Genomic DNA, 26,515 nt, shown 5'->3' with positions numbered 1-26,515 from the left:
AAAATAACATTTTTAAAAATATATCATAAACCCTTATCCCCTTGACTCGTGTGTTCAATTAAGTAGGAGTGTGTGTTAGTGTTTTTATTTTCTGCTGAGGCATTCCAAAGCATTTACTTTTATAATTTGCCATTTGGGATGTTGTTGGTCTGCAACCTCTTTGCAGAGGGTCTGCAACCATCAGCAAATAACAGTGTGCAAGTGTGAGGACTATAAAAAGAGATTACTTATATGTGTTTGCACTTGTAACTATTGCAGTAGCTTAGCGATATAAAATTCATTCAAATGGCCAAACACACTCACACAGTCACACATGGCCAGCAGACCATAAAATGTCAAATAAAAATCTAACAATGGAGTGTATCCCTGCAGGGTTGCATCGGGGTGTATTGTTAGCTTTAAGATAAACTGAAAATGTGTAATTCTTCTAGTCTTTTTTTGTACTTTTGTATGTCAAAGAGTCAATATCCCAGTCTTATCCCAGTTTATATATATATATATATATATATATATATATATATATATATATATATATATATATATATATATACACATAAAATATATTCATATATACATATAAAATTATATATATCTGTTGCTAAATAGAATATTAGATATTAATAGAATATTAAAAGGTATGATTGTTGTATAGCTATATTTACAACTTGCATTCCTTGTCAGCTGATGGGGAAAATTTAACCACAGCATTGTTTGCCAGCTGCCAGGGGTGTTGTCAGGATCTTAAAACATTCGGGGCTCAGCCCAGGATAGAGATCTTTGGATTTTCCAGCAACAGTTGCACCATTTCAGTTATCTAGACTAGACCATTCTCAGTAATGTCACATTATGCCGCCAGTTTGCGTGGCAAAAAGCTAGCTGCCATAATTGAGTGAATCTGTATAGATAATCATGTGCACAATAATAGAGAGCGAAAGGGACCTACGGTGCCAGGTTTTTTTCAGATTTAAGATCCAGACTGAAGAAAACAACTGGAAGAGATGTGCATTTGGACACACTGGTCTAACAAAGACTATTCCAACTGCTATAAAAAACAGACATCTCTTGGTTTCCTTCAAATTATGTAATCTTGTTCCCACTTTCCTCATGATCTGGTGATGTTATTACATGTTAGCCAAATGCAAAATTACCACCAACCATGGTGATCATGGGAATGCAACAGTACATGGTGAAGAAACACTATTAGGTTCAAGTTATCTCAGAGCATTCATTCCCATTTAATAAAAATGCAGCTTCTACCTACAGTTTTTTGTATTAAGTCCCTGCTTGTTTTCCTAACTTGTTTTTACAGCAGTAGACAGAGTGACAACATCATAACCTCATATCTGCATAACTGAACAACATTTGGATAAGAATGATTCTGAAACCTGAGCCAATCTGAAAACAGGTGAAATAATGGCTGATTAGGGAGAATTCGGTCTAAATTTTTTTAATCCTCTGCTTCACCATTTACAACCTCAGTAAGAAAGAAGAACTGCATCAAAAGCAGGCTACCAATGATTCATCCTCCGAAAGGGAACAGCCTGGCCTCCAACAGCACATTTGAAGAGAGTTTAGATGCAATTCAGAATATTTCATTTAGTAGTAAAATCAAACTACTTTGTATAATGTTTGGGATTAGTTGTGGCCTATTTAAAACAATCCAAACCTCCAAGTAAGTAATCAAATTCATGGGTTAAAGTGTAACTAATTTGATTCCTGAGTGGGGATCACCAACTCTGGACCTTGACAACAAGCTGTTGGTGATTCATTATATATGAATCAGGTGTTGATGTAATGAAACATTCTATATCTGCTGGACACCGGCCCTTGAGGACTGGAGTTGGCGCTCCCTGCTCTAGAGAATAAGACAAACTAATGGTCATCATGGCATCTGGTTGGAATTTAGGATCACAGTGAAATTTGCAAATAACAGGCCTCTAATTGTGCCCAAAATATAAATGAGCATGGATTTGCTGTGCTAGAAATAAAGCTAATTTAGCTTCTAATACTAAATCATAAATTAATTTCCCCCTCAGCTCAAGAAAGGCCATCTAAAATTTTTAGACATTCGATGAACTTCATATTATTACAGTAGACAATGATGTCAGTCAATACTGCTGGACAAGCAGCGATATGTGTCAAGATGTGACAGTAATAATTTAATGATAGAAATACATTCAGATTTTGTGAACTCCTAATATGATGCAGATGCTTTGTTAAATACTACACCCTGTACCGCCTTCCACAGAATTTACTTGGAAAGCTACATTTCTCAGCTCTTTACGAAAAATTAGCGATACTTTTTAGAAATATGAATAGAAGTAATATTTTTTCTGTTTCACTTCTTTACTGTGTAGTTTAACTTTTCCAGTACACACATGTAGTTTGTTGCATTTTCTTTCCTAACTGTGAGCAGAGAAAAGGGGGCTCCTCCCCTCTTCCTCCCCTGTCTCACTGAAGTCCTTTCATAATGAATGGTAAGGTATGATAATAGCATTCAGGTTTCCATAGAAATTAGTTCGGGCCCCACTGTTACTCTCCACCCCCCTCTTTTTTTCCTTTGAAGCATAAAGACACAAGTCTGTAGCAAACTGTTCCCCCCTTTAGAATTGTCAGCTTTTTTTTTTTCCAGTTGATTGGATGCATTAATGGAAAATCCTACAAACGACAGAGTGACCATAAATAAAGAGACTGTGTGGTAAGAAGGATTCGTCTTTCTCAACCACGTGACAGTAGAACTGTTATAACCAGACATCTGAGGTGAACAGTGGGCTTTCCCATGTACACTTAAAAAAAACCCAAACTACCCACTCAGACATGAGTCTGCTGCTGAAGAACGATCCAAGACTCAAGGGAGCAGATGGGGCTTTTTCACCACACAAGGCATCTGCCCAACTCAGGTTCCTTCCAGCTGCTCGTGTGGGCTTTGAAATTGAGCTCTTGTGATCTCAGTTCTCCATCAGCAGCTGCTCTCTAGTTAAACAAAGTGCAGATCTTGGCTGTTATATTCGCAGTCCTGTTTATGGAGCTCTGTGAACATTTTCATGTCATGTTTGTGGTATAAAAGTTTGGTGTTGTGATGAAATGAAGCGGTGTAACTGCAATGCCATGTAGCACCATCAGACATTATGTTCTTACTGCATAGACATGAAGTTTATGTCTAATACAATAAACAAGGCATTGAAAAGGGAGAAAGAACACTGATTTGCAATAAGTAATTATGTGAAAGAAAACAAATATGTTCTCAACATAAAGTTCCTAAATGTAAGTAACATAAAATAAATATTGTTTCGACATCTTACTGTTATTACAATACACAAGAGAAGTGTATTGTGGATGAATTTCTATTTCTAGTGGTTTTAAAATGCAACCTGGTTCTTGAATGCACAGAATTTAATTGTGTGTTTTACAATGACAATAAAGAATCTAAGAAAACACTTTTTCCTTTATCATGATTACAGATTTACTCTAACAGCAGAAGCTAGGGATGCTGAAGAACCCAAAAAGACCAGTGCCCTCTGACTGGTTAACACTACTGGCCCGGACAAGAATTGAGCCCTGTGCTCAAGTGGCAACAATCCTGCACACCAGCGAGATAAAGTATTTCAAGCTGCATTTATTTTATAGGATAGTATACACTTTATGTTCCCTAAGCTGCTGTGGCCAAAGTAACCTCTGAAAATGTCAAAAGTCTTATGTTTGGGTGAGATTATGTTTGGGTCATATATTTAGCTTCACTTTTCTCAGTAATCTTACAAGAATATGCTGATAAAACACCAAAGCAATTTCATCCCAGTTCACTGGTCTAAAAAGTACACTTTAATTTCACAGTGTTCAGAAGATACATACTGTACAAAATGCGTCCAATATTTCCTTTATGGGGATCTGTTGTTCTTATAAACAGGTATATCAATCAATAAAAACCACGACACACGAGAAATGACATGCAAGAAATAGCATCTGACGTCTTTTGTTTTTTTTTATCATGGTATCAACTCAATTAAAATAAAAAAAAAAAAACAATTGGAAGAAGTACTTCATTTGACATGTTGATTCACGGCCTGGTCCAAAAAAAAGAAAAAAAAAAAAATTGCCACTAAAAAAAAAAAATTCACAAACTAATATTTGTTGGACAGTAGTGATGAATGTAGAGTCCAACCAAGGTGCACAACCTTCTCCAGTACATCTCAAATGTTCTCAAAGGTGGTCAGGTCTGAACTCTGTGGTGGCAAATCCATGTGTGAAAATGATTTTGCATGCTCCTTAAAACATTTTTTTCATAATTTGAGCCAGATGAATCCTGGTATTTTCGTCTTGAAATATAGCTTTTCACGTTACTTTTAAAGGCGGTGGCAGCGTGGACTGTCTGATTTTTTGTGCACACATCCAAAACCCTAATAAAATAAAAAGGGAAAGGTTTTAGAAAATTACAAATAATTTTATTTTTCTTTAAAAAAAAAAAAAAAAAAAGGTGGAACATTATATATTTGTTCCAGTTAACAAAAAACAACAAAACCCTTGAAAGTGGTCAAAAAATCATTTCATCCTGTCTCACACCACCTGACACTGATTTCCACAAAAAAAAAAAAAAAAAAAAAAGAACCCCGCCCCCGGACGTGACATAAATTATCTGTCTTCTCTCACCGTTCTCACACTCATCAAAAAGTGTAAAATAAAGTATATAAAAAAAGTGTACATATAAATCTATCTGTGTAATATAACCTAATATACAAAAATATAATGCAAAAAATAATTTAACTTATATAACAGTCATTTCTCATAAAAGAAAACAAAAAACACACCTTTTATACACCTATCACCCAGAAACAGGGTAAATCTGAATTCATCAGACATCTTTTTTCCGTTGTTGGCATTTCCACTGGCTGTTTTGGACATGCAACATCGCTGATTCAGCAAAGAAAAGCAAGAAGTTCAAAAGAGAGAAAGGGACAAAACAAAAGTCATTGTAAGATCGTCTTTTGCTGGCTGGAGAGAGCTAACAGGCCATGCAAGATGCACGATCAATGCCAAATTAGTCAGATCGAGGGTGTGTGACAGGTAAAACCGCAAAAGTTCTGTAGTGTATCTTTAAGAAACCAATGTGATTGTGTGGACTCCATCTTTCATCCAGTCCCCATCCCGAGCATGAACAGGGTAGTGGACCACAGTGGAAAGGAAAGAAATATGCATCTTTGTTGAAACAAATGTGTTTGCTTTTTGGGCCATTTCCCTAAAAAATTCTGTGGATTGCAAGAACCTAAAAATAAAACCTAATGACATAATTATTTAGTAGAATTACATCAATCATGTGCTATTAATAAATTAAAATTTATGCTCTGGGGTTTTTTTGTGAATTGGACTTGCTTCCCACAGATGCAATCAAATTTGCGCAGATAAAGGAATCTAGAAACAAATTCTTTGGCACATCTTTTGTGTATGTAAGCAGTTCATGCAGGGCCCACTGCTGCCTTAAGATGTCTGCAAAATATCTAGGAAGATGGCAAATAACAAAGTCTTGCAATGCCTGGATTCAGGTTGCCACAGTAGAGCATTGCATTGTGACAAGATGAGCAGACACTAACTTTCCCTGTCAGTGGTTTGTAATGTTCTGGCGGACTTTTATATGTAGAAACAATCAAGCTTTAATCGCATGTATTTGTGGTTGTAAATATATTAACTTGTAACACCTTACCTCTAAATATACTAATAAAACACTATTTATGTGTATTTATGGTATTAAATAGCACGTTCTTAGATTTAACCCATTCATCTATACATTTTCTGCCATTTTCTGGTTGGGTTGCAGGGGCGGCAGCAGGGAAGCCCAGATTTTCCTCTCCCCAGCACATTTGCCAGCTCATTGGGAGGGATCCTGAGGTGTTCCCAGGCCAGTAGAAAGATATAATTCCTCCAGCATGTTCTAGGCAGGGATGTGCCTGGAACATCTCACCATTGAGGTGTCCAGGAGGCATCCCAACCAGATGCCCAACTCACTCACCTTTACTGGCTCCTCTCGATGTGGAGGAGCAGTGGCTCTACTCTGAGCCCCTCCCAAACGACCGAGCTTCTCACCTCATCTCAAAAGGAGAACCCGACCACCCTGCGGAGGAAACTCATTTCAGCCACCTGTATTCGCAGTCTGGCTCTTTCAATCACTTTTCACAGCTCATGACCATAGGTAAGGGTAGGAACATAGATCAACTGGTATATTCACCTTCTGGCTCAGCTCCTTCTTCATCACAACGGACTGGCACAGAGTCTGCATTACTGCAGACGCTGCCCATCTGCCTGTGAGTCTCACGCTCCATCCTTCCCTCACTCGTGAACAAGACCTTGTGGTACTTGAACTCCTCTACTTGGAGCAGGACCTCATTCCCGACCCAGAATGGACACTCCACCCTTTTACAGTTGAGGACAATGGTCTTAGATTTGGAGGTGCTTATTTAACCAAAATAGGCAAATCCTGACCAATAAAGATAATTTGAAAAGTGTAAATAAGAAAATATGAAAGAAATCTGAGTTATCCCCTCTGTATAATCCCCGGCGCTTTGATTCCAGGCAACAGGAGTGGAAAAAACTGATTAAATGTAGGAATAATTTTGAATTAAACATTGAACTTTTCAATTCAAATCAAATCAAATCAAATCAAGCTGTATTTGTATGGCTTTTCATACAAAAGCATAGCAAAGTGCTTAACAACATAAAAATAAAAATAAAAAGCAGTGTTACACTTCGAGACACACACATGCACGTTAACCACACAAGCACACAACCCAACCTTTCCACTGAACATTCTCTTTCTCTCTCTCGTTTTCTCTCACCGTGTCTTTCTGTGTTTTTCTGTTGTCTCTTCTTCTTGATTCACTTTCTGTCCCTCTTCTGTCCTCTCTGGTCCGGTCCAGCAATACAAACTTTGTAATACAAACAATTATGTAAAGTAAATAGAGAAATAAAATAAGAATCCAAAATACCATTGTATCTATAATGCTTCCCTTAGCAAAGTAAATTTGCCCAGCAGAACACAGCATCCAGAAAATCATTCTGCTTGCTGAAACGCTGGACAGGACAAAAAAAAAAAAAAAAAAAGAGTAACGTCACGGTTCTGTCTCTATTTATGGCTCTATGTCTTTTGCTAATAGATGTCTTATATTCCTGTGATTCACAAAAAGGAATAAAAATCTGTTGCAAGGTTTATCTTTTCCACTAGCCTCTATATGTAAATCGCTGAAAAACCAAAGCAAAGATGGCTGACTAAAGAGCCCATGCATTTGCAACTCACACAGTGTAAACTCTTGGATGGCCATTCAATGTTTTACTCCTGATTGCAGTTAATATAATAACTGGATTAGATCAAGGCCATAGAATGTGTTTAGAAAACCTTGCTATGATCTCATTGTGTTGATAAAGTTGCAGATGTGACACTGCAGGTGCTCACTGAGTCTTTGATGGAATATTAAAATTTAAAAAAAAAAATACTGTAAATGTGAGGCATTTGCAGTTATTTATCTTTAATGCCGTGTATCACAAAGTTTCACCAACAGAGACAGTTTATAGCCCAAAACATTGTCAAATCAGTGGCGTTCAAACCCAACAATCTAAATCCAAAACGACCATTTGTAACATTGTTCTGACTGGTTCGTGTGTTCTTCTTAGTATGTCTGAAAAGCGCAGAGCATGTTCCTTTAAACTTCGCCGGCATAGGCAGTCCATCGCTACATCTTGCTGCAGTAAACATGAAATCAGCTACACTCTGTAGCCTCCATCTTTCTGTCATGGAGCTGTTTATCGTAGCTCTCTGTGGTCACTGCAGCCAAAGGCCCTTTTGGCCAAAGTCCACGTGGCACAAAAAGGCCGCAGCATTCCTGATGTCTGTGGCTAATCTGTGGTGTCAGCTTGTGTTAACACTGCACCGCCAAATTTGAGGGCACACAGGGCCGGGGAATATTAAAAACTCCCATCAGCAGCATTCCTCCATAGAAGGGTGGGTCTGATGAGTGCAAGGGTCACCTAAGGTTGAACAGTGGTTGTGTGTGAGAGCTGCTCTTACTGTAACGGTTTGATCCACTGGACAGGAGGTGGGGCCAAAGCTGGATGGAGGGAACACACTTCAAAGAGAGAATGCTTTCTCCTTGTCCGTCCTCATTGAAAATGGGCTAAATGAGCTTTGTGGGGGATTTCGTTCCTGCTGTTAGACAATTCAGACACTCGATGGAAGATGCTGAAAAGGACAGGAAGTCATGTGGGTAGTTAATTATTTGCGTCTCAACCTGCCAGATGCTCTTTGCATCCCACACTAATTGACCCAAAATGACCATGAGATATTGTCGTGCTAAACTTGCGATGTCTAACAACTGTAAAGTCGAACTGGTCCTGAAATCACCACGTGTCAAATTTCACAGAGCCATGAGACAGAGACTTTGTTCTGTGCAGGCATTTCTCTGCAGATATCCAATCATGTAGCTCCCTTGTTTTATTTAAATAAACAAACACTGAACCTGTGAGCGACAGTAGTTTGTGTGGCAACATACAAAGAGAAAAGAGAATACATACAAGCTTTCTTGGTTTTAACAGACCGCACCAAGTCATACTTAATTTTAATATGAGCCATGCAAAAATAAAAATAAAAAATCTGCAGATTCTAGATTTCTGAGGCTGCCGTGCAGACGTGCAACATGTGCTGTGCTCTCCCTGACTCCCAGAGGGGCAAGGACAGGAATGCATTCAGGGTCAGGGGTCGGACGGCCATGTTCTCATGCAGTGTTGTAGCTTGGCAACAGGTGCTGTGCAGGAGCTGTTGCCAAGTTTGAAGATTACAGTAAAAACATTAAACATAACATACTGCCTTTCAGTTTTTTGTAACTTTTGTTTGAGAGGATTTTGCATCAAAAACAAAACATCCAGCTTTTTATTTTTTTCCTTTCAAAATGAATTTAAGTAACAAAGCGAGCTGCAGCTGGAACGTCTGTGTAAGAAGGAGTCCCTCTTAGCTGAGAGGCTGGTAGTGTCTCGGGGAAATGATAACTCTGTGCCAAGGTATTCCTTTTCCCTCCTGAGAGAGGCCTCATAGCTCAGCACTGTGAGGTCAACAAGTACAGACCATTACCCACTGCCTGTGAACACACGCTCACAAAAAAAAAAACTTAAATATGCAGGGCTGCTCCTTTAAGATGGTAGGACAGGAGCTGCCTGCATGCACTCAGAGATGTAGCCGCAGCCAAGATGGAGCGGACGGAGGAAACAGAAGGACAGAAAACAAAGATGTTCCACTGAAGTGAAAAAAAGGGATAGACTTATGTTTTGCTGTTTCTGCTGCAAAGCTGTAAAGTTGCAATTATTCATATTGTAAAATTAAGGGTGTCAGTTTGCTGATTGCACTGCTCAGAGAAAAAGAGTCTTGTTGCTAGGAGAGGAGAGATTCAGTCTTCTCTTATTGGCCACTCGGATGCGTAAGATGGCCCAATGAGAGCCCTCCCCTGAACAGCAGCACAATAGTAGAGCTACTACCCCCACATGCAGACCTGATTAATATGTCAGGCATGTTTTATGGGTTAACGTGAATCAGGCGAGATGTATTGAAAAGACTGCAGCAGAGATTTAGTGTGTGTGGATATGTGGCTTTGTGGGTGTGTAAGTCTATACAACTTACGTGCCAGGGGGTGAAAGGGGGGTGCAGCCACGCCGGCATATCCACTATGCTGCGATGAAATGATGCTACTGACTGAAAAATGTTCACATACACACCACGCTCCCTCTAATGTAATCAGCTAACTGAAAACAGACTGAAGAGGAGTGGAAATAGGATCGCTCACATGTAGACGATTATCACGAGAATGGTGCACAAGAAAGTGAAACAGAAGGAAACTAGTTAACTGTTTTAGCACTCCGATGGTACTTAAAGAGAGAGCTTGTACTCTTGATTTACAACACACTGTGCAGTTGTCAGCATGCTGTGGAACAAATTCGGCACGGGTTTTGTAACCTTTTTTTTTTTTTTTTTTTTTAACTTGGCTGACAAAGAAACACCTTTTCTTTACTGATAGGGGAATGCAGGAACATTAAGTCAAAATGTTATTCCTATTTTTATTCAGTTATCTTTATGTTGGAATTGAATTGTTGAATTGGCATTTGGAAAGAAAACCCACAGTTTGAAAAATAAACTTGTTTAATGCATGGCCTATCGTGCATTCAAAAACCGTAATGTAGAAACTGTTCTTCATCCAAACTCATTTAACATGGTTTAACACAAAGATCAGAGATGGAGAACAGCTGCTAGTGGCAATTATGCTGTGTATAAATACTCTTAAACTGCAGCTTTGCACTGATTTGAATATTGTGTCTATTCAGTTGGAAACATATTGACAAATCTCTCCACTATATCGATGCTCTGTGTAGTAATCCAGTCCAAACCCTAATGCACCTGGACCATGACAGAGTGGTCCCTGCAAAATACCAGATGCTGAAACTGAACACCTTTGCATTTACTTTGCCTATTGAAAATCTCATTCCATCTCCATGTTATCCGAAAAAAATCCAATAATACTGTAACAAAATGGCTTTAAATCATGATAAAGGACTGTATATGATATTTAAACAAGCATCATGATCAGAGGAGAATTACAGTTTTCCTCATCTGGCTGATTTCATGCACATTTGTCTGTTTTAACAAGACTTTTGGTCATGCATGAGACAAGCTTTGGTTTAGCATCACATTTGTCACAAATTTGAATGAAGCACAGTGCAGATCAATAAATTATAAATAACCCCCATTTAAATGTGCTGTATACCATACTTTGAAATAATTGTGAAGCACCACCCATTTTTGATGCATTAGCCAAGTAAAGAAGAAACATGTGCAGTGAATTATTATACCATGATACAACCATGAAAATCAACCTTGCTTTGAACTTAAATGATTAATTAAAAAGTCATTAATTGACTAAATTAAATAAAAAATTGAATTATATTTTTTTTAAAAAAAAACACCTATTTATTTTGTCAGTTAAAAACTGGACTGAAAGAAAACGAGAGGCAAAAAGTTGCCAACCACCAAAGAAAACATTTGACAGACCTTCAGAAAGTCAGTAATACTGCTCAAGGCCAGTTTTAAACATTTAAAAAAAAAGTCTGGCTCCTTGGATAGAAAATATGGTGTAATGAGAAGCACTCAGAGAGCGCAGACCTCCACCAAGGCCTTGTCATTTTTTGTGTTTTCTGTTCAATGAGAAGCTCTAATGGCAAACTTATCCGTATCTCCCCAAAGTAAGAAGTCCTTTAAAGTTTTTCAAGTGCTGATCCAGATCACCTACAAAATGTTGTCACTTGGTCTTTCTTACATTTTTAAATTTTTTTCTGAAAACTTCAACAAAATCCATCCTTAACTTTTTGAGTTATGTTGCTCAGAGACAGACAGACAGACAAACCAATGCTGATGAATGCATGACCTCCACCTAGGCAATGGTAATAAGGAATGCTAATAATAAAGTATGCCAATCCTTCATAACTGCATGTCAGAACTCACAGACTGTACAGTCTCTCAGGTGTTTTGTCTGATATGACCTTAGGACTAGCTCACAGACATCTCTCTCACTCCTGCTGTTTGCACCAACGCAGGCTGTCCTTTTCCAGCAGGCACCAACTTGTCAGTAAGTCTCTTTTGCATATATGACTTAATCTAATTCAGTAACTGCTTGTTAATTGTTTATTGGGTAATCTGTTTCCACCCACAGTTAACCTGAGCAAAAGTCTCATCAAACTAAGCTGAAACACTGGTCTGCATGAGAATGGATGCACCACAGGCAAATATGAAATTAAAGTGTAGGTGAAATATTGATTCATGGTGCCTTGATTCTGCATTTTGACTTTGATTAGATTTTTTGTTTTGTTTTTTTTTTTTTTTTTTTTTTTTTTGCATTTTATTTGTATTGTATTTATTTTTATTTGGACAGAACTATATTTACTGTGACTGAATTACACATTAAGTGTGTGTATGTTGTAGGAAAATCTTTGTTTATTTTCTGTTCGCAGATTTGTAGTTTTTATCATCTTCCAGCTTTTTTTTCAAGAAGTAACTTCATTGCTTGGACTAACTTTTGTGGTTTTTCGTCATTGTGTTCACATTTTTAGCTATTTTTAGGTGAAAAAAACTTTTTCAAATAGTTTTTACTTTCATAAACATCCCGACCCGTAAAACAACAAAGAAAGCAGAGCTGTGGGGAAAAAACTCCAACAAAAGAGAGAATACAGGACTTAAATTTATTACAAGGGGCTTTTTGGTGTATTAATATTGACAAGAAACAAGATTTTAAAGCAATCAAATCTTGTTTCAATTTTAAAATGTTATATCAACTCATGAAAGCAAACCATTAAAGCTACCATTTATTATTTATTGTTCTTCATCTTCTAGTTTTGGTGGAATCTAATTTCCAAAAAAAGAAAAACAAACAACATCCATCGGTAAAGGTCCAATATTGTCATTGACAACAGTTGGCCACATTATATATCTGATATCATGATTATAGGAGCTCGAATCGGTGCAGATCCTTGTGGAAAAACTCTTTCTGTGAACATGCTCACCTCATCTACTGAAACTTTTCATCAGTTTTTACCAAATTCCTTTTATTGTGGAGGCTGCAAACAGGTTGAAAAAGAACCCATTGTGTAATTAGTGTAGAGTAACTATTTAAAATTATCTCTTTATCAGTTCTTGTGAATTGGTTCCTTGACTTTTCATCAGAACTGAGCTGAGAAGCAGAGATTTATAAAGAGCTGAATTCAGCTGATTGCTCAGCCTTTCTGCACTGAGAACAGTATACCAACATCATGCAGGTTCTTTACAAAAGGAGTCTTCAAAGAGTGAAATTATCTTTTTCAAACACATTCAGGGGAGATTTGGTGGATGTCGTTGAGTAAATATAATACTAAATAATCAAATGCATAACTGAATCCTTGCAACAGGAATAAAGAGTTCAGCTACGTCAGTTCTGGAGGAATCTGGTCAGAATGTAATAAATAGCTCAGGACAGACCATTTATGTACTTTGTCAAGTTAGATATTTCCAACAGCACTATGCGGTTATCTTGGCTCAATTACCAGATGTGTATGGGATCAAATAAAATAATCATGATCCTATAGACATCCAGGAATTCAGCTAAACTAAACAGTGGAATGTGGTGTCTTTTTTTTCCCAAACTGTGTGAGGTGAACTTACTGTCTCAGACTCAAACCCCTGTTCTTCAGTACTGCAAGCCTCTGAAAGGCTTTGTTCTCTGGAGTGTCTGGCTTCACACATCTCTTGAATCTACACAGAAGGCAGTAGCTTTTAGAGTTATTCATATCACAAGAAACAAGCTAAAAATAACTGTTGTGCATCGTATGCCAAAGCTGATCAAAAACTACTATCCTGCCAAAAAACACAAGTCCTGACCTGAGTGTCTGCAGGCTGCTTCACTACATGTCATTCTGCTTTTTCTAAACCTCTTGTAGCACAGACTATGTTAAAAAGAAAAGAAAAATGAAGATAAACTTTGTTTCTGTGGAAATGATTGTTCACATGTTAAAATGAGTAATAATTAAGTTGAGTTTTGCTCCATTAAAATCAGCATGTATTGACATGGGAATGAAAGCATTTGTTGTCAGTAAACTTCACTGTAAAAATCCTGAAAACCTTCTGATTCATCACTGTGATTATATTTTTCTTCTAATGTTACTTGTCTTCCAGTGGGTGTGCAAAGTGTATCAACACACTAAAGCATCGATGGTTGATCTTTTCTGTGGAGAATTACATGGAACTTGATGCCAAACTGAAAGTTTCAGACAAATAAAAAAGTTGATGGCCGCATGTTGTCACCAATATTCTTTATGATTTCTCTCTTCTTTGACAGTCGCTATTTTCTGCCATGAAGTACCATCTGCAGTCCCGGTTGAAGCCATCAATAATGCATTCTTTTCTCCCCAAAAACATTTTTACATTTGGAGTTGTCCTTTTAAGAGTTTGGTTCCTGTTGCTTCCACCGTCTGTCAGGAACACACACAAATAGTTTTTTTTTTTTTCCCTTTTGTTCGCACCTCTATGGAAATTCGCATCTGTTCTCTGGCCACACACGCAGCCTAAAAAGTAAAAGCTGCAGTAAGTCTCCTTTTTTTCAATCAAGGTAGACTTCCTTTTTTTTTTTTTTTTTTTTTTTTTTTTTTTCTGTATCCTTTATTTTTATGTGGTTGTTTCTAACGGAGCCAAGCTGTCTCACGGTGTATCACCTATGAAGTTAAGGTCAACACTGGTCACATTGAACTGGTCTTGCTCAAAAACAAGACATCCTGGTCAGCCATAGTATGCAGAAAATAGCATGCAACAGTTTCTCTCTTGTTGCCTTATCTCACTCTCTTTCTTTTTCTCTCTCTCTCTTTCTTTTTTCTTTCTTAAAATACAAACAAACACACGAACAAATCCTGCTCAGGTAGAAAGGGTCTGACTTTGCAGTTTCACATCACACATAGGACCTAAATGCTGTCAGATGCTGCCCTCTACTGGACAGTCTTTGTATCGCTCTGTTAAGGCAGAAACGAACACATTTTACATGTTTTGTATGATTTTTGTTAATTTTTAGTCAGTTTTTATTCCATTATGCATTTCAGTGTTATTTAAATTATTCAATGTTTAGCTCAAACTTGTTTATTGACTCCATAAATGAAACAATTAAACTTCACATTTGATAGTCCTGTTCAAATTTATATGTGAAGTATGTATGAAAAAGGAACTGTGCATTATGTATCCACCTTCGTGGACACTGTGCATGAAAGGGTTATTTGTAAAAGTTCAACAATGGTATTAAAAGAATATTACAAGGGAAAAAGACCTAAAAATAAAAATTAAAACAAGTTCATATAATTAAATTTGATGTTGTGTACACTGTTACTAGTATAGAATAAAGTGCAAAATGTAGAGTTAGTTCTGGAAAAAGGGTTCTTTATCCCCTCCCACACATACACACACACACACACACGCACACACCCCTTCACCCCCCCCAAAACAAAAAACAAACATTTACAGACTAGTGTGACACCTTAGAAGATCTTACTTTTGTTTTGTATTTTTCTTTCTTTGTAATATTGACGCAACTTAAATTATAAATCTCATCAGCAAATACAAAAAGTGTCCTCTACATTTGATCGTGCTTTTATCAAACGGATCTTGTGTAAATTCCTGGTGTGACAGATGTACAAAGAACTTTGTAAACACGTTTAAATGATCACAGGAGAAAATTTTAATAAAACTTTTATTAAAAGCATATAAAAATGACGGTGTTTCAAACCATTTGGTTTGTGTTGAGATAATAAAGCATACAAAAAAGAGATTTATATATATAAAAAAGTCATTTCAACTGAAGCATCTTACCCTGATGTGTTTTGAAGGGAAGTCACTTTCAGATTGGTGTTTGATGATTATTATTGATCATTTAGTAAATAAAATATTATACGTTTTTACTCAGTTAACTAAAATGTGCTCATAAGAAATTGAGTATAAAGTCAGTAACATGGCATTAAATCTGTTTTTAAAATATACTGCATCAGTATAATAACATAAAAACATAGTGGTTACTGTTTAGTACCGTATTTTTCATGCTTTATATTTCATTTTGTACCAGAGAGAGGTTTATGCAGAGGCAATGAAGGCCCCATGGAAGCCATAAGCCATGTTAACAGGCACATTGGCTTGTCCCAGCTCCTTAAATGTTTTGGCATCCAAAACCAGGAGGAACGTCCCTTTATCCTGTAGAGAAAAGTTTGGTGAAGTTAATATCAAAACCCAGAGGAACTATGAGCAGAACAATGTTAGTGGCAGGATATGTCATCATAACTGATGAGAAGTCAAAAGGCTGTCAGCTGCAGGAGATCTTTCACAAAAGACAAAAGAACAGGCAGCATTAAATATTCATCCCAGGTCAAGTGAATGTGCAGTGGTCGCAGGTATTTATCTGCTCCTGCTCAATTCTGTGGAGTTAAAAACATGACCGCCAGGTTGACTTTTTTTTTTCTGAGGTCAGTGCTCAGGCTGTAAGGGCAAACACAATTAACCTTGTCTTTTATTAAATTAATTGACTTAAGTGTCACACACTGTGACGTATAAGCTTTGATCCACAGTTATAAAAAGGCAAAACAGATCTATGTTGGCAGTTTGTGCAGCAGCTCGCAGCTTTTTTACTCTAAATCCAACATTCCCATCAAAAATCCAACTATCTTTCAGGTTTTCCCAGAAATTGTCATCCATTACAGCCAGTATAAAATAACTTAATAACTATCAAGGAATAATTAGAATGGATTTACTAGTGATTGACGACAATTACAGGCAATTAAATGAGTTAAACACGTTGTTTTAAACACAAATGACACACGAGTTTAATATAGCACTTACACAGGACTAGAGTCAAATTAATATACAAATTACCTTGTAGTTTGGAATCTTATAATAGAATAAACAGGACTTCACACAATTTCACTTTAAATAAATATTTGCAATATGTTGAATTGACCAGTTGTCTGAGATTATATATAATAAATACACTGCTTTCCATTATTTTCCCATGCTTTATATAGTTCTTTCAAAACTTGAAACTGACTGTTTATTAATGAATATTTATTAAAGGGCTGATCTCCCTCATAAATACTGATGAAGAATTTCATTATGCGTCCAATCAAGACACAGCTCAGGCCTGAACTGCAACCTCTGAGAACGCCCTTGACTTCCAACTCCCTGGATTATTTCATTGTTCAAATCATAGTTCAGAAAAAGGTCTTTCAGTAAGTCACAAAAGTCCTCTTTGAAAACATGACCACCTCTTTCTCTAACACTGAAAATATAGAACATTAAAATGATGTGAGCACACAGTGAGCAGCATCATGTCTCTTTAACCTGCTGCTCCTGAAAATGATCAGGTCTAAACCAGGTCCTACCTGTGAGGGTGTGAGAACCACAGACAGGATGACACCATCATCCTCCTCCACAGCATCAGGCGTTGGCACAAAGACGGGCTCTGATGGGTAAAAACCCTTTTGGTACCAGACCTGCAAATATTTCATATGCAAAATTTTCACTTGTTTTAAAAACAAAAGGGCAGTTGCTAAACTTGTGTTATTATGTGGAGGATCTTGTATTGACAAGTGTATAACTTGTTCGACTTTTACAAGAAACATATTTTTCTTTCTTTTGATATAATTTTGAAGGTGTACTATGTTTTCACAGCATTTTTTTATCCACTGTAATTTCTTTGTAGCTAATTTATATACTAATTTCTAACCATGTCTTGCATAAACACAGATTTTAAAATGTTTAGCTCTGTCCCAACAAGACGCAACCTGGTGTATAGCCGCCCAGAAAGGACTGTTTCCCCTTTTGACCTATACCAGGTGTGTTTTTACAGATTGATCTTGACCTGCACCAAGGTTAAAAGAAATATTTGCATTTGAATTTTCCACTAATATGCAAAAAAATGAAATTATGTAGATGTTTTCTTGTAATATGTAACTTTCTTTTCTATAAAATAACACAAGATATCATTTTGATGTTACTGTTTGTCAACACAACATTCAGACAGATGGAGTCAGAAATAGCCAAGTTAGCTGAAGACCGAAGCAATGAGGAGAGAGCAGCCAATGTGAGGGTAGAGCTGTGGTGCAAAGCAACAACAACAAAAATCATTTAAATGATGAAGAAGAAATAAAAACACCACCACCTCAGCACAACCCTGTAGGAATTTACAATATTGTCAGATTTCTTTTTGTAAATACTATTGATGCACTCTTTCTGTGCGCCTTCACTGTACTGTCTGCTACCTCAAATCGACAAATCAGAGACCTGCAGTAGTGACATCAAATGGTTTTAGTTCCCAGACAAAAATCCTCAACAATACTTTTTAAAGCACAACTGGAAAAAAAAACCCAAATAAACAAATATCTTACAAAATCTGCAATTGGCACTTTTTTCAAGTACTTTTTCAGGGACTATCGTAAGTTGGTTCCTTCACATAGGTGGTGTTTAAGCATCTTGTAAGACGTAACATTTTGCACAAATCAGTCCCCTTAGATATGACAAAAGCAAAGTTTCTCTATGTCGTTCTCAATGATTTTTCTCCCCCCACCTCTTTGAACCCGGCATGAATGATCTTTAAAGTCTGTTTGTAGCAGCTGTTAAAAATACTAAATGATGTCAAATGTGTTGCACAGAAAACATGCCTGCTCACACACATTTTACACACACCTTGAACGTCTTGTCTTCCAAATCCATCTTGAGCAGAGAGTCTCCCACCAGGTGTCTGAAGCCGCAGCCGTAGAAATAACGGTACGGTCGAGTGTTGCATCTTGCATAGTTGATCTGAGGGAACTCCAGGCCGCCATATTCACAGAGGTCATCTCCATGGAGATTCTCATGCTGGCAGAACACCTGTTGGCAAGGAGAGGATCAACTCTCTTCTTCTCGTTCAATGGTTTCATTAATTTGATACAAAGGATTTTGATCTTTTAGATCAATTGAATTTGATCAGTCTTTGTTTACAACCCTGTTGCTGTTGGGTGAGATGTTTTATCCATGTTGAATCTCCTGTATATATAGTAACTTCATGTTAAATCGATGTGATCACATGAGTGTAAAGGTGCTGTAGATAATTAGAAAAAAAAAAACCTGAATGGAAACTGGATACAACAGGAGGGCTTAAAGGGTTCAACCCTGTGTTACACCACTATTATATAGTAAATGGACTTTAATGCTTTTCAAGTCATGTTGACCACTCAAAGCACCACTCTACATGTCACACACACACATATCCTGGTAAACACATTAGGGAGCAATGTTTACAGTTAGGGATGTAGTCAGGAGAAGCCTGGAATTGATTCTGCTTTGTGAACCACTGCTCTTCATCCTGACCTACAGCCGCCCCCCCCTACATTTTATATGATGGGAACAGATGGCAAATGCATTTAGGAATGTACTTTCAACTGAGTATTTGCCTCTAAATGCAAATGAAAAGTTTTAAAAGTTTGTTAGCTGACAGGCATCTCAGAAGTCCTTATTCTCAAAAGTAAAAAAAAAAAAAAAAGAAATGTCCGTACACACATCCCACATGCTCAGTTGAATATTTCATTGTTTTATGAATCACAGTAAATCTAAGTTTAACCATTGGGACATGTTTAGTGGTTACAAGGTTGAATACAAGTGGATTTTTTTTTTTTTTTATTTTTACAAATTTTTGCTGTCTTAATTTGTGGATTTGCATTTTGGATGACAGGAGAGTCTTGTATGTAGAACTTAATAAAGTGGGGTGTCACAATAGGGACATCTTCCTCTGAAGATTCATCATGCAATGATGGATCAGAGTTGTCTTAACTATATAGGCTATCAAGGCAAACTCTATTTCTGCTAAATAAAAAGCATTGTATCCACATGCACTGTACCTTTTCTGCACTCAGTTTAACACAAGATGCCCCGCTGGAGGGTCGAGTGTTCAAGTTCTGGCCTGTTGGGGTTTCATTGGTCACATGTAGGGGCAGGACGAAACGGCGAGGGAAAGTCCTGTCGGTGGTGTTGTACACCTGTGAAGGACCAAGTAAAGAATTGATTGAATAATTTTTTTAAATATGATAGCAAGTTTAAAGCTTACATTTTTAGTGTATTTTGCGAATAGAAATATGTATCCTATGAAGTAAATAGGTGCCATGAAAAAACGGTGATTTGAGGACAAAAAACCCTCAACAATAGAAAGTAGCAAATCACATACTAAAGAAATTATTTAGTCTCATGAAAATGCAATAAAAACTGCCAATGTCCTGATAAACAAGAGATGATGATAAGAAGCATCAGGTAATGAAATAGATAATATGGCAAATTGTCTTGTTTAACACATATAAGTATACTGACTTCATCTAGGGCCTCTCCTGACTTGCGCAGGTTCTGGATGAGGTAATTGTTGATGGCTTGTCCGTCATCAGAGCAGCATATATCAAGCATCAAGAATCCATCCTCCTCAAAGGCGTTGATTTGATGGAAGATTGCGATAGCTTTGGTGTGGTATTTAACAGGGCTGACCTGCAGTTCAGAAAATGTTACTGGACTAAATAAGCTGGATGGAAACACAAGTTTAATTTCACAACTGTTTAAAGTATGATCCCAGATTGTCTGATTTACATCTCACCTCGCCTGTGTGCTTGTTAACAAGATGGAAGACAGTTTCCTGTTTGGGATCCCAGTAGATACCATTGCTTAAAGCCTTTCCTCTTATCTTGCATGTGACAATTTTCAGCAAATCCATCTTAATTGGTTGCTCAATGAACACCACGTAGTTCTCAGACATGGCTGGAAGCAGGAGAAGGGTGTTATTTAGATTCTTAGCTGAGGGCAGCAAATGAAAGAGAGACAAAATGAATAAGAGGCACTCGGGAGAACTGGCTCACCGAAGCTGTGGTAGTAGGAGGGATGGGATTTGTTTGCAGGCACAATAGAACAGAGGATTTTAGCTCCCTGCAGGGTGTCTTTGCTGTCTGTCTTCTCTGGAGGTACCCTGATGATATTGTACAGAGCTCCTGAAGTGCCATGAAAATACTAAATTTATACATTTTTTACAGACATTTGGTTTGTTCTGAGATATAGAAAGTGGTCGTCCAGTGATGTCGCTGATATTGTAAAGAAACACACATATAAAAAAAGTTTTAATTAAACTTCATTATGTGTCATAACCTTTGCTTCCGTAGGAGTTGCCCATATTGTAGGTGGTGCCATCTGGATCATAGTGCGGGTGGGCAGTGGCACCATTTACAGCAATGAACTTGCTCCAGTCAACCTGCAAATCAGAAAGGGACAGGGCTGTTTTAAGCCCAGTGGGCTCAATGAAGGAACAAGCAGGACACATTGACTTTAGTTCAGAGGTTAGTCTGGTCTATTGGGAGACTACAGGATGCCAGCTGGCATCCCTGGAAAGATGCTAGCATCGTCTTCTTTAACTGATTTCACTGTTTTGTTCACTAAAGTGGCAGCTAATAATATAACAGCAGGCATATTCGTCAGTGATTGTGTCACAAAGGTTAGGAGCTTGATGCTTTGGAAATGCTTTATAATCACACAACCTAACCAGGACTTATAAGCAGCACATTTTCTGATTTTTTTTCAAAGTTTTGACAGGATCTGTACATGCTTTAGCATTTGGGCTAACCTCTACAAATGGACTAAAAAAACATAATTATGGCTGATATTTCCAGATGCAATTCAATATACACAAGCATACACACACACACACACACACACACACACACACACACACACACACACACACACACACACACACACACACACACACACACACAGTACCTTTTCCAATGATTCTAGGTTCTCTGGGTTCACTCTGTGTATGAAATTAGTCTCTGTGCTGACATAATAGTCGCCTTTGTATTTCACAAAGCTCACACTTGCATTGTCTGTCGGTTCTGTAACAAAGAAAAACAAAAGCCATAAAGCTTTGCTTTCTTGTTCAGACACAACTTTCAGCTTTTAGTTACTCTGTAAAGTTTAGGAGGGAAAACATTTTCTGGTACATTCTTCATGTCCCACAGCCGTGCATGATTATGTAACCCTGGCATAGAGCTGAGTGCACAACAGCCCCCACCCCTGGCCCCACCACAGATTTAGTGCAGAGGAATTTGTACAAACTCAGACTGTAAATTATTCTTTTAGTCCATCTGATGTGAATTTCCTCTTGCACTCTCTGACTCTGCTACTTCTCAAATTACCAAGATGGTCTTTCTGCATTGTAAAATCTGTTTTGTACAGTTATTCAAAAGTCAAACTGCATTACTCTTATCGGTCATCATCCTTCCTCTGTTACTCTCATCTGTTATTCCTTTTCTACTCACCAATCATCTCAAAGCGAGAGAGGAACCTCTGAAAGAAGTTTTTACATGGGTCAGGCATGGCAAGGGTGCCAAATTCTGACATCATGATTCGGTCCTTTTCACTATTCTTCTTGTAAGCATCGCTGTTGAGGAATCGGCTTCTGTACGTCACTTGGCCTTCCTGGATCTTGAACTGGTGCAGCATAGCCATCCCATCAAACCAGTGATTGTAGCTGTTGTGAAAAAGAGTTTTTAAGACTTAATTGCTGTTTGGAAAACTTATTGTAACATGGAGCAGAATACAGAGATTTCCCAGCTTACTGTGTATTTCCAAACTCAAACTTCCCCGGGCCATTGCGAAGGAGGTTGCCATTGATCCAGGATGGGATGGTGCCCTGCACTTCAGTGGTGATTGGCTCAGGAGTCTCCTCTACAGAACGTAGAAGTGGAGCGATTGTCTCCAATCCTGTAGCTGCTTTGATACTACAATCCTTTGCCTTGCCATTGTCAACAGACCCGGCCTTATCTGTAGAAAACACAACGACAGTATCATACTAAGTTTCCTGCTTTGTTTTCGTCAGTCAGATGGACATTGATGGTATGTCTGTCTTTGATTCTGGGGCATTCAGTTCCCTGTCTCTCACTTTGTGGTTGATGCACCAATCAACCCTCAAAGTCCAGTGAAGCCGTTGTACTGAATAATTAGAAATATGAAATTCTTGACAACAAAGTCAGGATATGAGAATACAGTAAAATATTTCAGATGCAAGTCTAAACACTGCTCATATGCAGCCTTCTCTGAATTTTGTTGCTTTTACAGCATTTTACACAAGTCAGATACCCTGCTTTGACTGTTTAATCTTTTAAACTTCAAATGAACATACTCAAAACACTGATCATTGAATAGGTACAGACTCACTATTAGTTTATAAGTCAGGCTCTTTATAGAATATAAATATATATCTTTGTCTTATTTTCCCAGCAATGACAGCTCCAATAATAAAACCACAGTTAAGTTTGCTTTTCATAATGATTCTAACTAATGGAGATGGGTGGTTTTTTTTGTTTTTTTTTAGATGTATTGCTCTCTCTGTCTTTCATTTGTATAAAATCGTGTTCAGAGAAGTGTTTTTTCAGAGCATTATGATGTCTACTTTCAGACATAAAATGTTTCATCTTTATTACTGAATCCTTTTAGATATTCTGTAAAATGTTGGTCTGTTTTGTTTAGTTGCAGAGAAATTTAACACCAAATCCTTTAACTGTTGAGCATAATTCAACAACAGGGTTATTTCCAATACTTTACAAATGTTAAAACTGTAAAAACAAGAAATGAAGGAAAAGGAAATAACATAACATAAAACATAATAACATAAATAACAATTAACACATGATCAAGTTTTAAAACTCCCCTTTAAAAGCAAGAAACCCATTTGTGCTTTTAGATAAAACCATTGAAATGTACACAAGCACAACAAAGTGTGCCAAATTCAAAGAAATCAATTAAATGTGCCCCTGAAATATTTTGGTCATTATAAAGAGGATTATCTTACAGATACTCGAAAAACAACACGATTTCAAGCTCATCTGCTGCTGTGGTGCAGTAATAACCAGTTAATGACACTGACACCTGGTATAAACTCACACTCAGCCTGCACTGCTTCTTCTTATCCAGCTGCATGGAAACTCACTTTTGTTGCATAACTGGACTAAATATTTGAGCCACTTCGGTATCATCATTCACAGGCATGTGCGGAACAGCTGTATATAAACAGATGTACTGAGCTATAAGCTAAGACAAACATGATTTTCATGCATGTGGAACATCTCCTGGTATAATAAATAATAGACTGCAAGGTCTAACCTTCCCTGAACATTGTGGAAAAACACAGTTAAGATTCAAAATGTAGAAAATTCAGGAAAAATGATTAATTGTTAATATTAAGACTGGCTGGTCGGTATGTGTTTTCCTTATGAACGGATAACTTTGATGTCAGCATGGTTTAATAGAATTTATTTGTACATATCATCACTGAACATATCCTGGTATCAATATGTAGCACAGCTAAACCTATAATTGGGAAGATCTATTATGTTGTTTATATTCTTATGCAAAAAAAACAAAAACAACCGCCAAGTAATAAAAATAAAACATTTAAATAAGCATTAGCAGAAGTAAAACTTCATAGAATGAGCAATCTGTTGTATGGGAGCAGAAAACAGAAATATTTGGGTCAAAGTAAAGGTTTGAGACCATTTTTTTATGAAAATGACTATAAATCAACCAAAAACAGCCATGAATTATCCTCAAAGTTGCATATATGATCAGTGCAAATTTCAACCCAATCATGTGGAGAATTGGGAATTAATAACTTGAAAACAATTGAAGTTCATTTAAGCAAGATTTAATTCATTCCTGAAGTTAATAGAAAATGCTTTTTGAAAAATAAAGGGTAAAACAAAAAACGTGAGTACAAATGAAGCAGAAATCAGTGATGTGAACAGAGTGGAGTGTGGATCAGGATGGAATGGCCCTGGATCATTGATTCATAAATGACCCTGGGTCATTTATGTGATCAGAAAATATGGCCAGAAGACTCCTCCTTTAGTGGATCTGTCCAGACAGAGAGATTAAACCTCTTCAGTAACACCTGGAGCACAGTGAGATTGCTGAGCTCCACTGCAGCAGTTATGACTTCACTGATAACAAATGTGTGACTTTAATTATCTTATAAGAGTCAGCTGAACCGTTTCCACCTTACCCACAACCACTGACAAGGACCGGCTTGTTCTCACAGGTTTATCATCTTTGGATGTGAAATGAATGCAGTATACATGCAGTATACATATATGCTGTGTACTTTATATACCTATAGATTCTAATGTTGAGAATATAAAGGTGATATAAATCACTGTGTAAACAGATGACCTTGACATCATCACATCCCTTTCTTTGGGATGTGAAGCTTCTTTCAGTAAAGTGTTTAGGCTTGTGTGAAACACAGATTAAACTAAGAAGGGGTGGAAATGCCTGTTGCATGATGCATTGTTGACAACATATCTCATGCCGAAGACCTGCAGCAACATGCAGTGATCAGCTGTTTCCACGTTTCGCTTTTTGCTTTCATGTCATTTAAATGTCTGATGTTAGTTTGACTCTATAAAAACCAGATCTCAATCTGTTCGCAAAGGAAGCAGAAACTGTGAAACTTCAGTGCAGTTTTTCCATTTCTTTTTCAGAACACTAAACATGCAGCTTTTAATCTTTTTAGAAATATCTATATGGTCATTTTGAGGGTGTTAAAGAACGGAGGAAAAATTAAACACAAATTATTATTGAAAGGATCTCTAAAGTCTCTAAATTCAACTTTTGTACTACAAAGCTATAAAAATACCTAGAAATTATGCACACAAACACAATATTTTCACAAAGCATGCTTGTTTCAATGTTAAGAGCCAAATTTTAGTCATACTAAAACGAGCACAACTTAATATCATAATATTACCTAGGCGGTATAATCAAGATATACCTCTTTTAATAACTGACAGGCACCTTAAACTATTTTAGTTGTGTGAATAATATTTGGCCATTTGTGTTTGTTTGTTGGAACAAAGGTCAGTCATACGGGCAGCTGGAGCCAGTGGTAAGTTCTCCATTTTGTTTTCTTAGGGAGAGCACAGTACAGTGTGCCGCTTATGTAATAGCCCATGAAGCACAGACTTTAATTTATCAGACAAGTTTTTCTACAAAAACACAACAAAATGCTGACGTACTGACCAAGAGCCCCACTCCCAGTCTCCAGAGGTTAAACATCAGCAATTTCTTCTAGCATAATAACAATAAACATGACACACACACAATCAAACAAGAACTTTTACCAAATATGTTTTGGTTTTTATGGGCGATGGAAGCACATAAAAAATGTTAACAATAAATTAAGCAACTCAAAACAAGTTGTCTTTTTAAAAGATTTGGGTAAGAGTCGTGTCTGGTATTAGAAACATATGTGGACACAAAGCGGCCAGAAAGAAAAGAAAAAAATGGCATGTGAACTGACTTCCAAACAGTGCTTTTAGAGATAGCATAAATCTAAGTTTGATCACACATTGACTATATAAGTATGTGGAAAGTTACAAACAAAGCTAATAAATCCAGAAACTGTTTCTGTTATCACTAGATTGCATTACAGGCATGAAACCAGGACTTTTCACTCACAACTGGAGCTTAATTTAAACGTTTTTTTCATCACATTATCATGTTTGTTGGGGGGTAATCTGTTTATAGATTGAAATTAGATTATCATTTTTATCTTTAGTCGATTAACTAATCTCTAAACTTTAAGAAATCGCTTTTAAAAGCAGCCTAATAAAAAAATAAAACAGCAACTGTGAGATAAATACAGTGATGTTAGCTTTCTCAGAGATGCAGCTGTGTCGAAGCATCAAGCAGATACTATAAAACTCTCAGCAATGCAATTTTTCTAAGTACAGTTTTGCAATCGATTTACTATGAAGTGACATTAAGTCTGCACTGTATGTGCCGTGTTGTGTTGCAGCTGGTTATGGGATCTCCACTGAGCAGGGCGCGCGTGCTGCAGGAGAGTCAGCTTTAGTTTCCCTGTACAGTATCTCAGCTGAAGTTGCCACA

The 26,515-nt window shown here is 37.2% G+C and overlaps 1 protein-coding gene across 1 annotated transcript in view; it reads right to left on the bottom strand.

The window, feature by feature from the left end:
* Nucleotides 1-15,265: 15,265 nt before the first annotated feature.
* LOC306761081 (carotenoid-cleaving dioxygenase, mitochondrial-like) overlaps nt 15,266-26,515 on the bottom strand; it is an 11,747-nt gene continuing 497 nt past the window's right edge. The window contains exons 2-12 of the mRNA XM_079247171.1: nt 22,189-22,393; nt 21,889-22,100; nt 21,347-21,462; nt 20,720-20,822; nt 20,437-20,565; nt 20,178-20,338; nt 19,904-20,071; nt 19,441-19,578; nt 18,251-18,433; nt 16,948-17,058; nt 15,266-15,766 (exon numbers count right to left, since the gene is read on the bottom strand). Coding sequence (XP_079103297.1) covers nt 15,650-15,766; nt 16,948-17,058; nt 18,251-18,433; nt 19,441-19,578; nt 19,904-20,071; nt 20,178-20,338; nt 20,437-20,565; nt 20,720-20,822; nt 21,347-21,462; nt 21,889-22,100; nt 22,189-22,393 — 1,643 coding nt within the window. The 3' untranslated portion in view covers nt 15,266-15,649. The remainder of the gene's footprint in view (nt 15,767-16,947; nt 17,059-18,250; nt 18,434-19,440; nt 19,579-19,903; nt 20,072-20,177; nt 20,339-20,436; nt 20,566-20,719; nt 20,823-21,346; nt 21,463-21,888; nt 22,101-22,188; nt 22,394-26,515) is intronic.

Source organism: Telmatherina bonti, assembly GCF_933228915.1.
Source record: "Telmatherina bonti genome assembly, chromosome: 10".
Classification (NCBI taxonomy): Eukaryota; Metazoa; Chordata; class Actinopteri; order Atheriniformes; family Telmatherinidae; genus Telmatherina; species Telmatherina bonti.
This window is presented reverse-complemented; position numbering and strand designations above follow the sequence as displayed.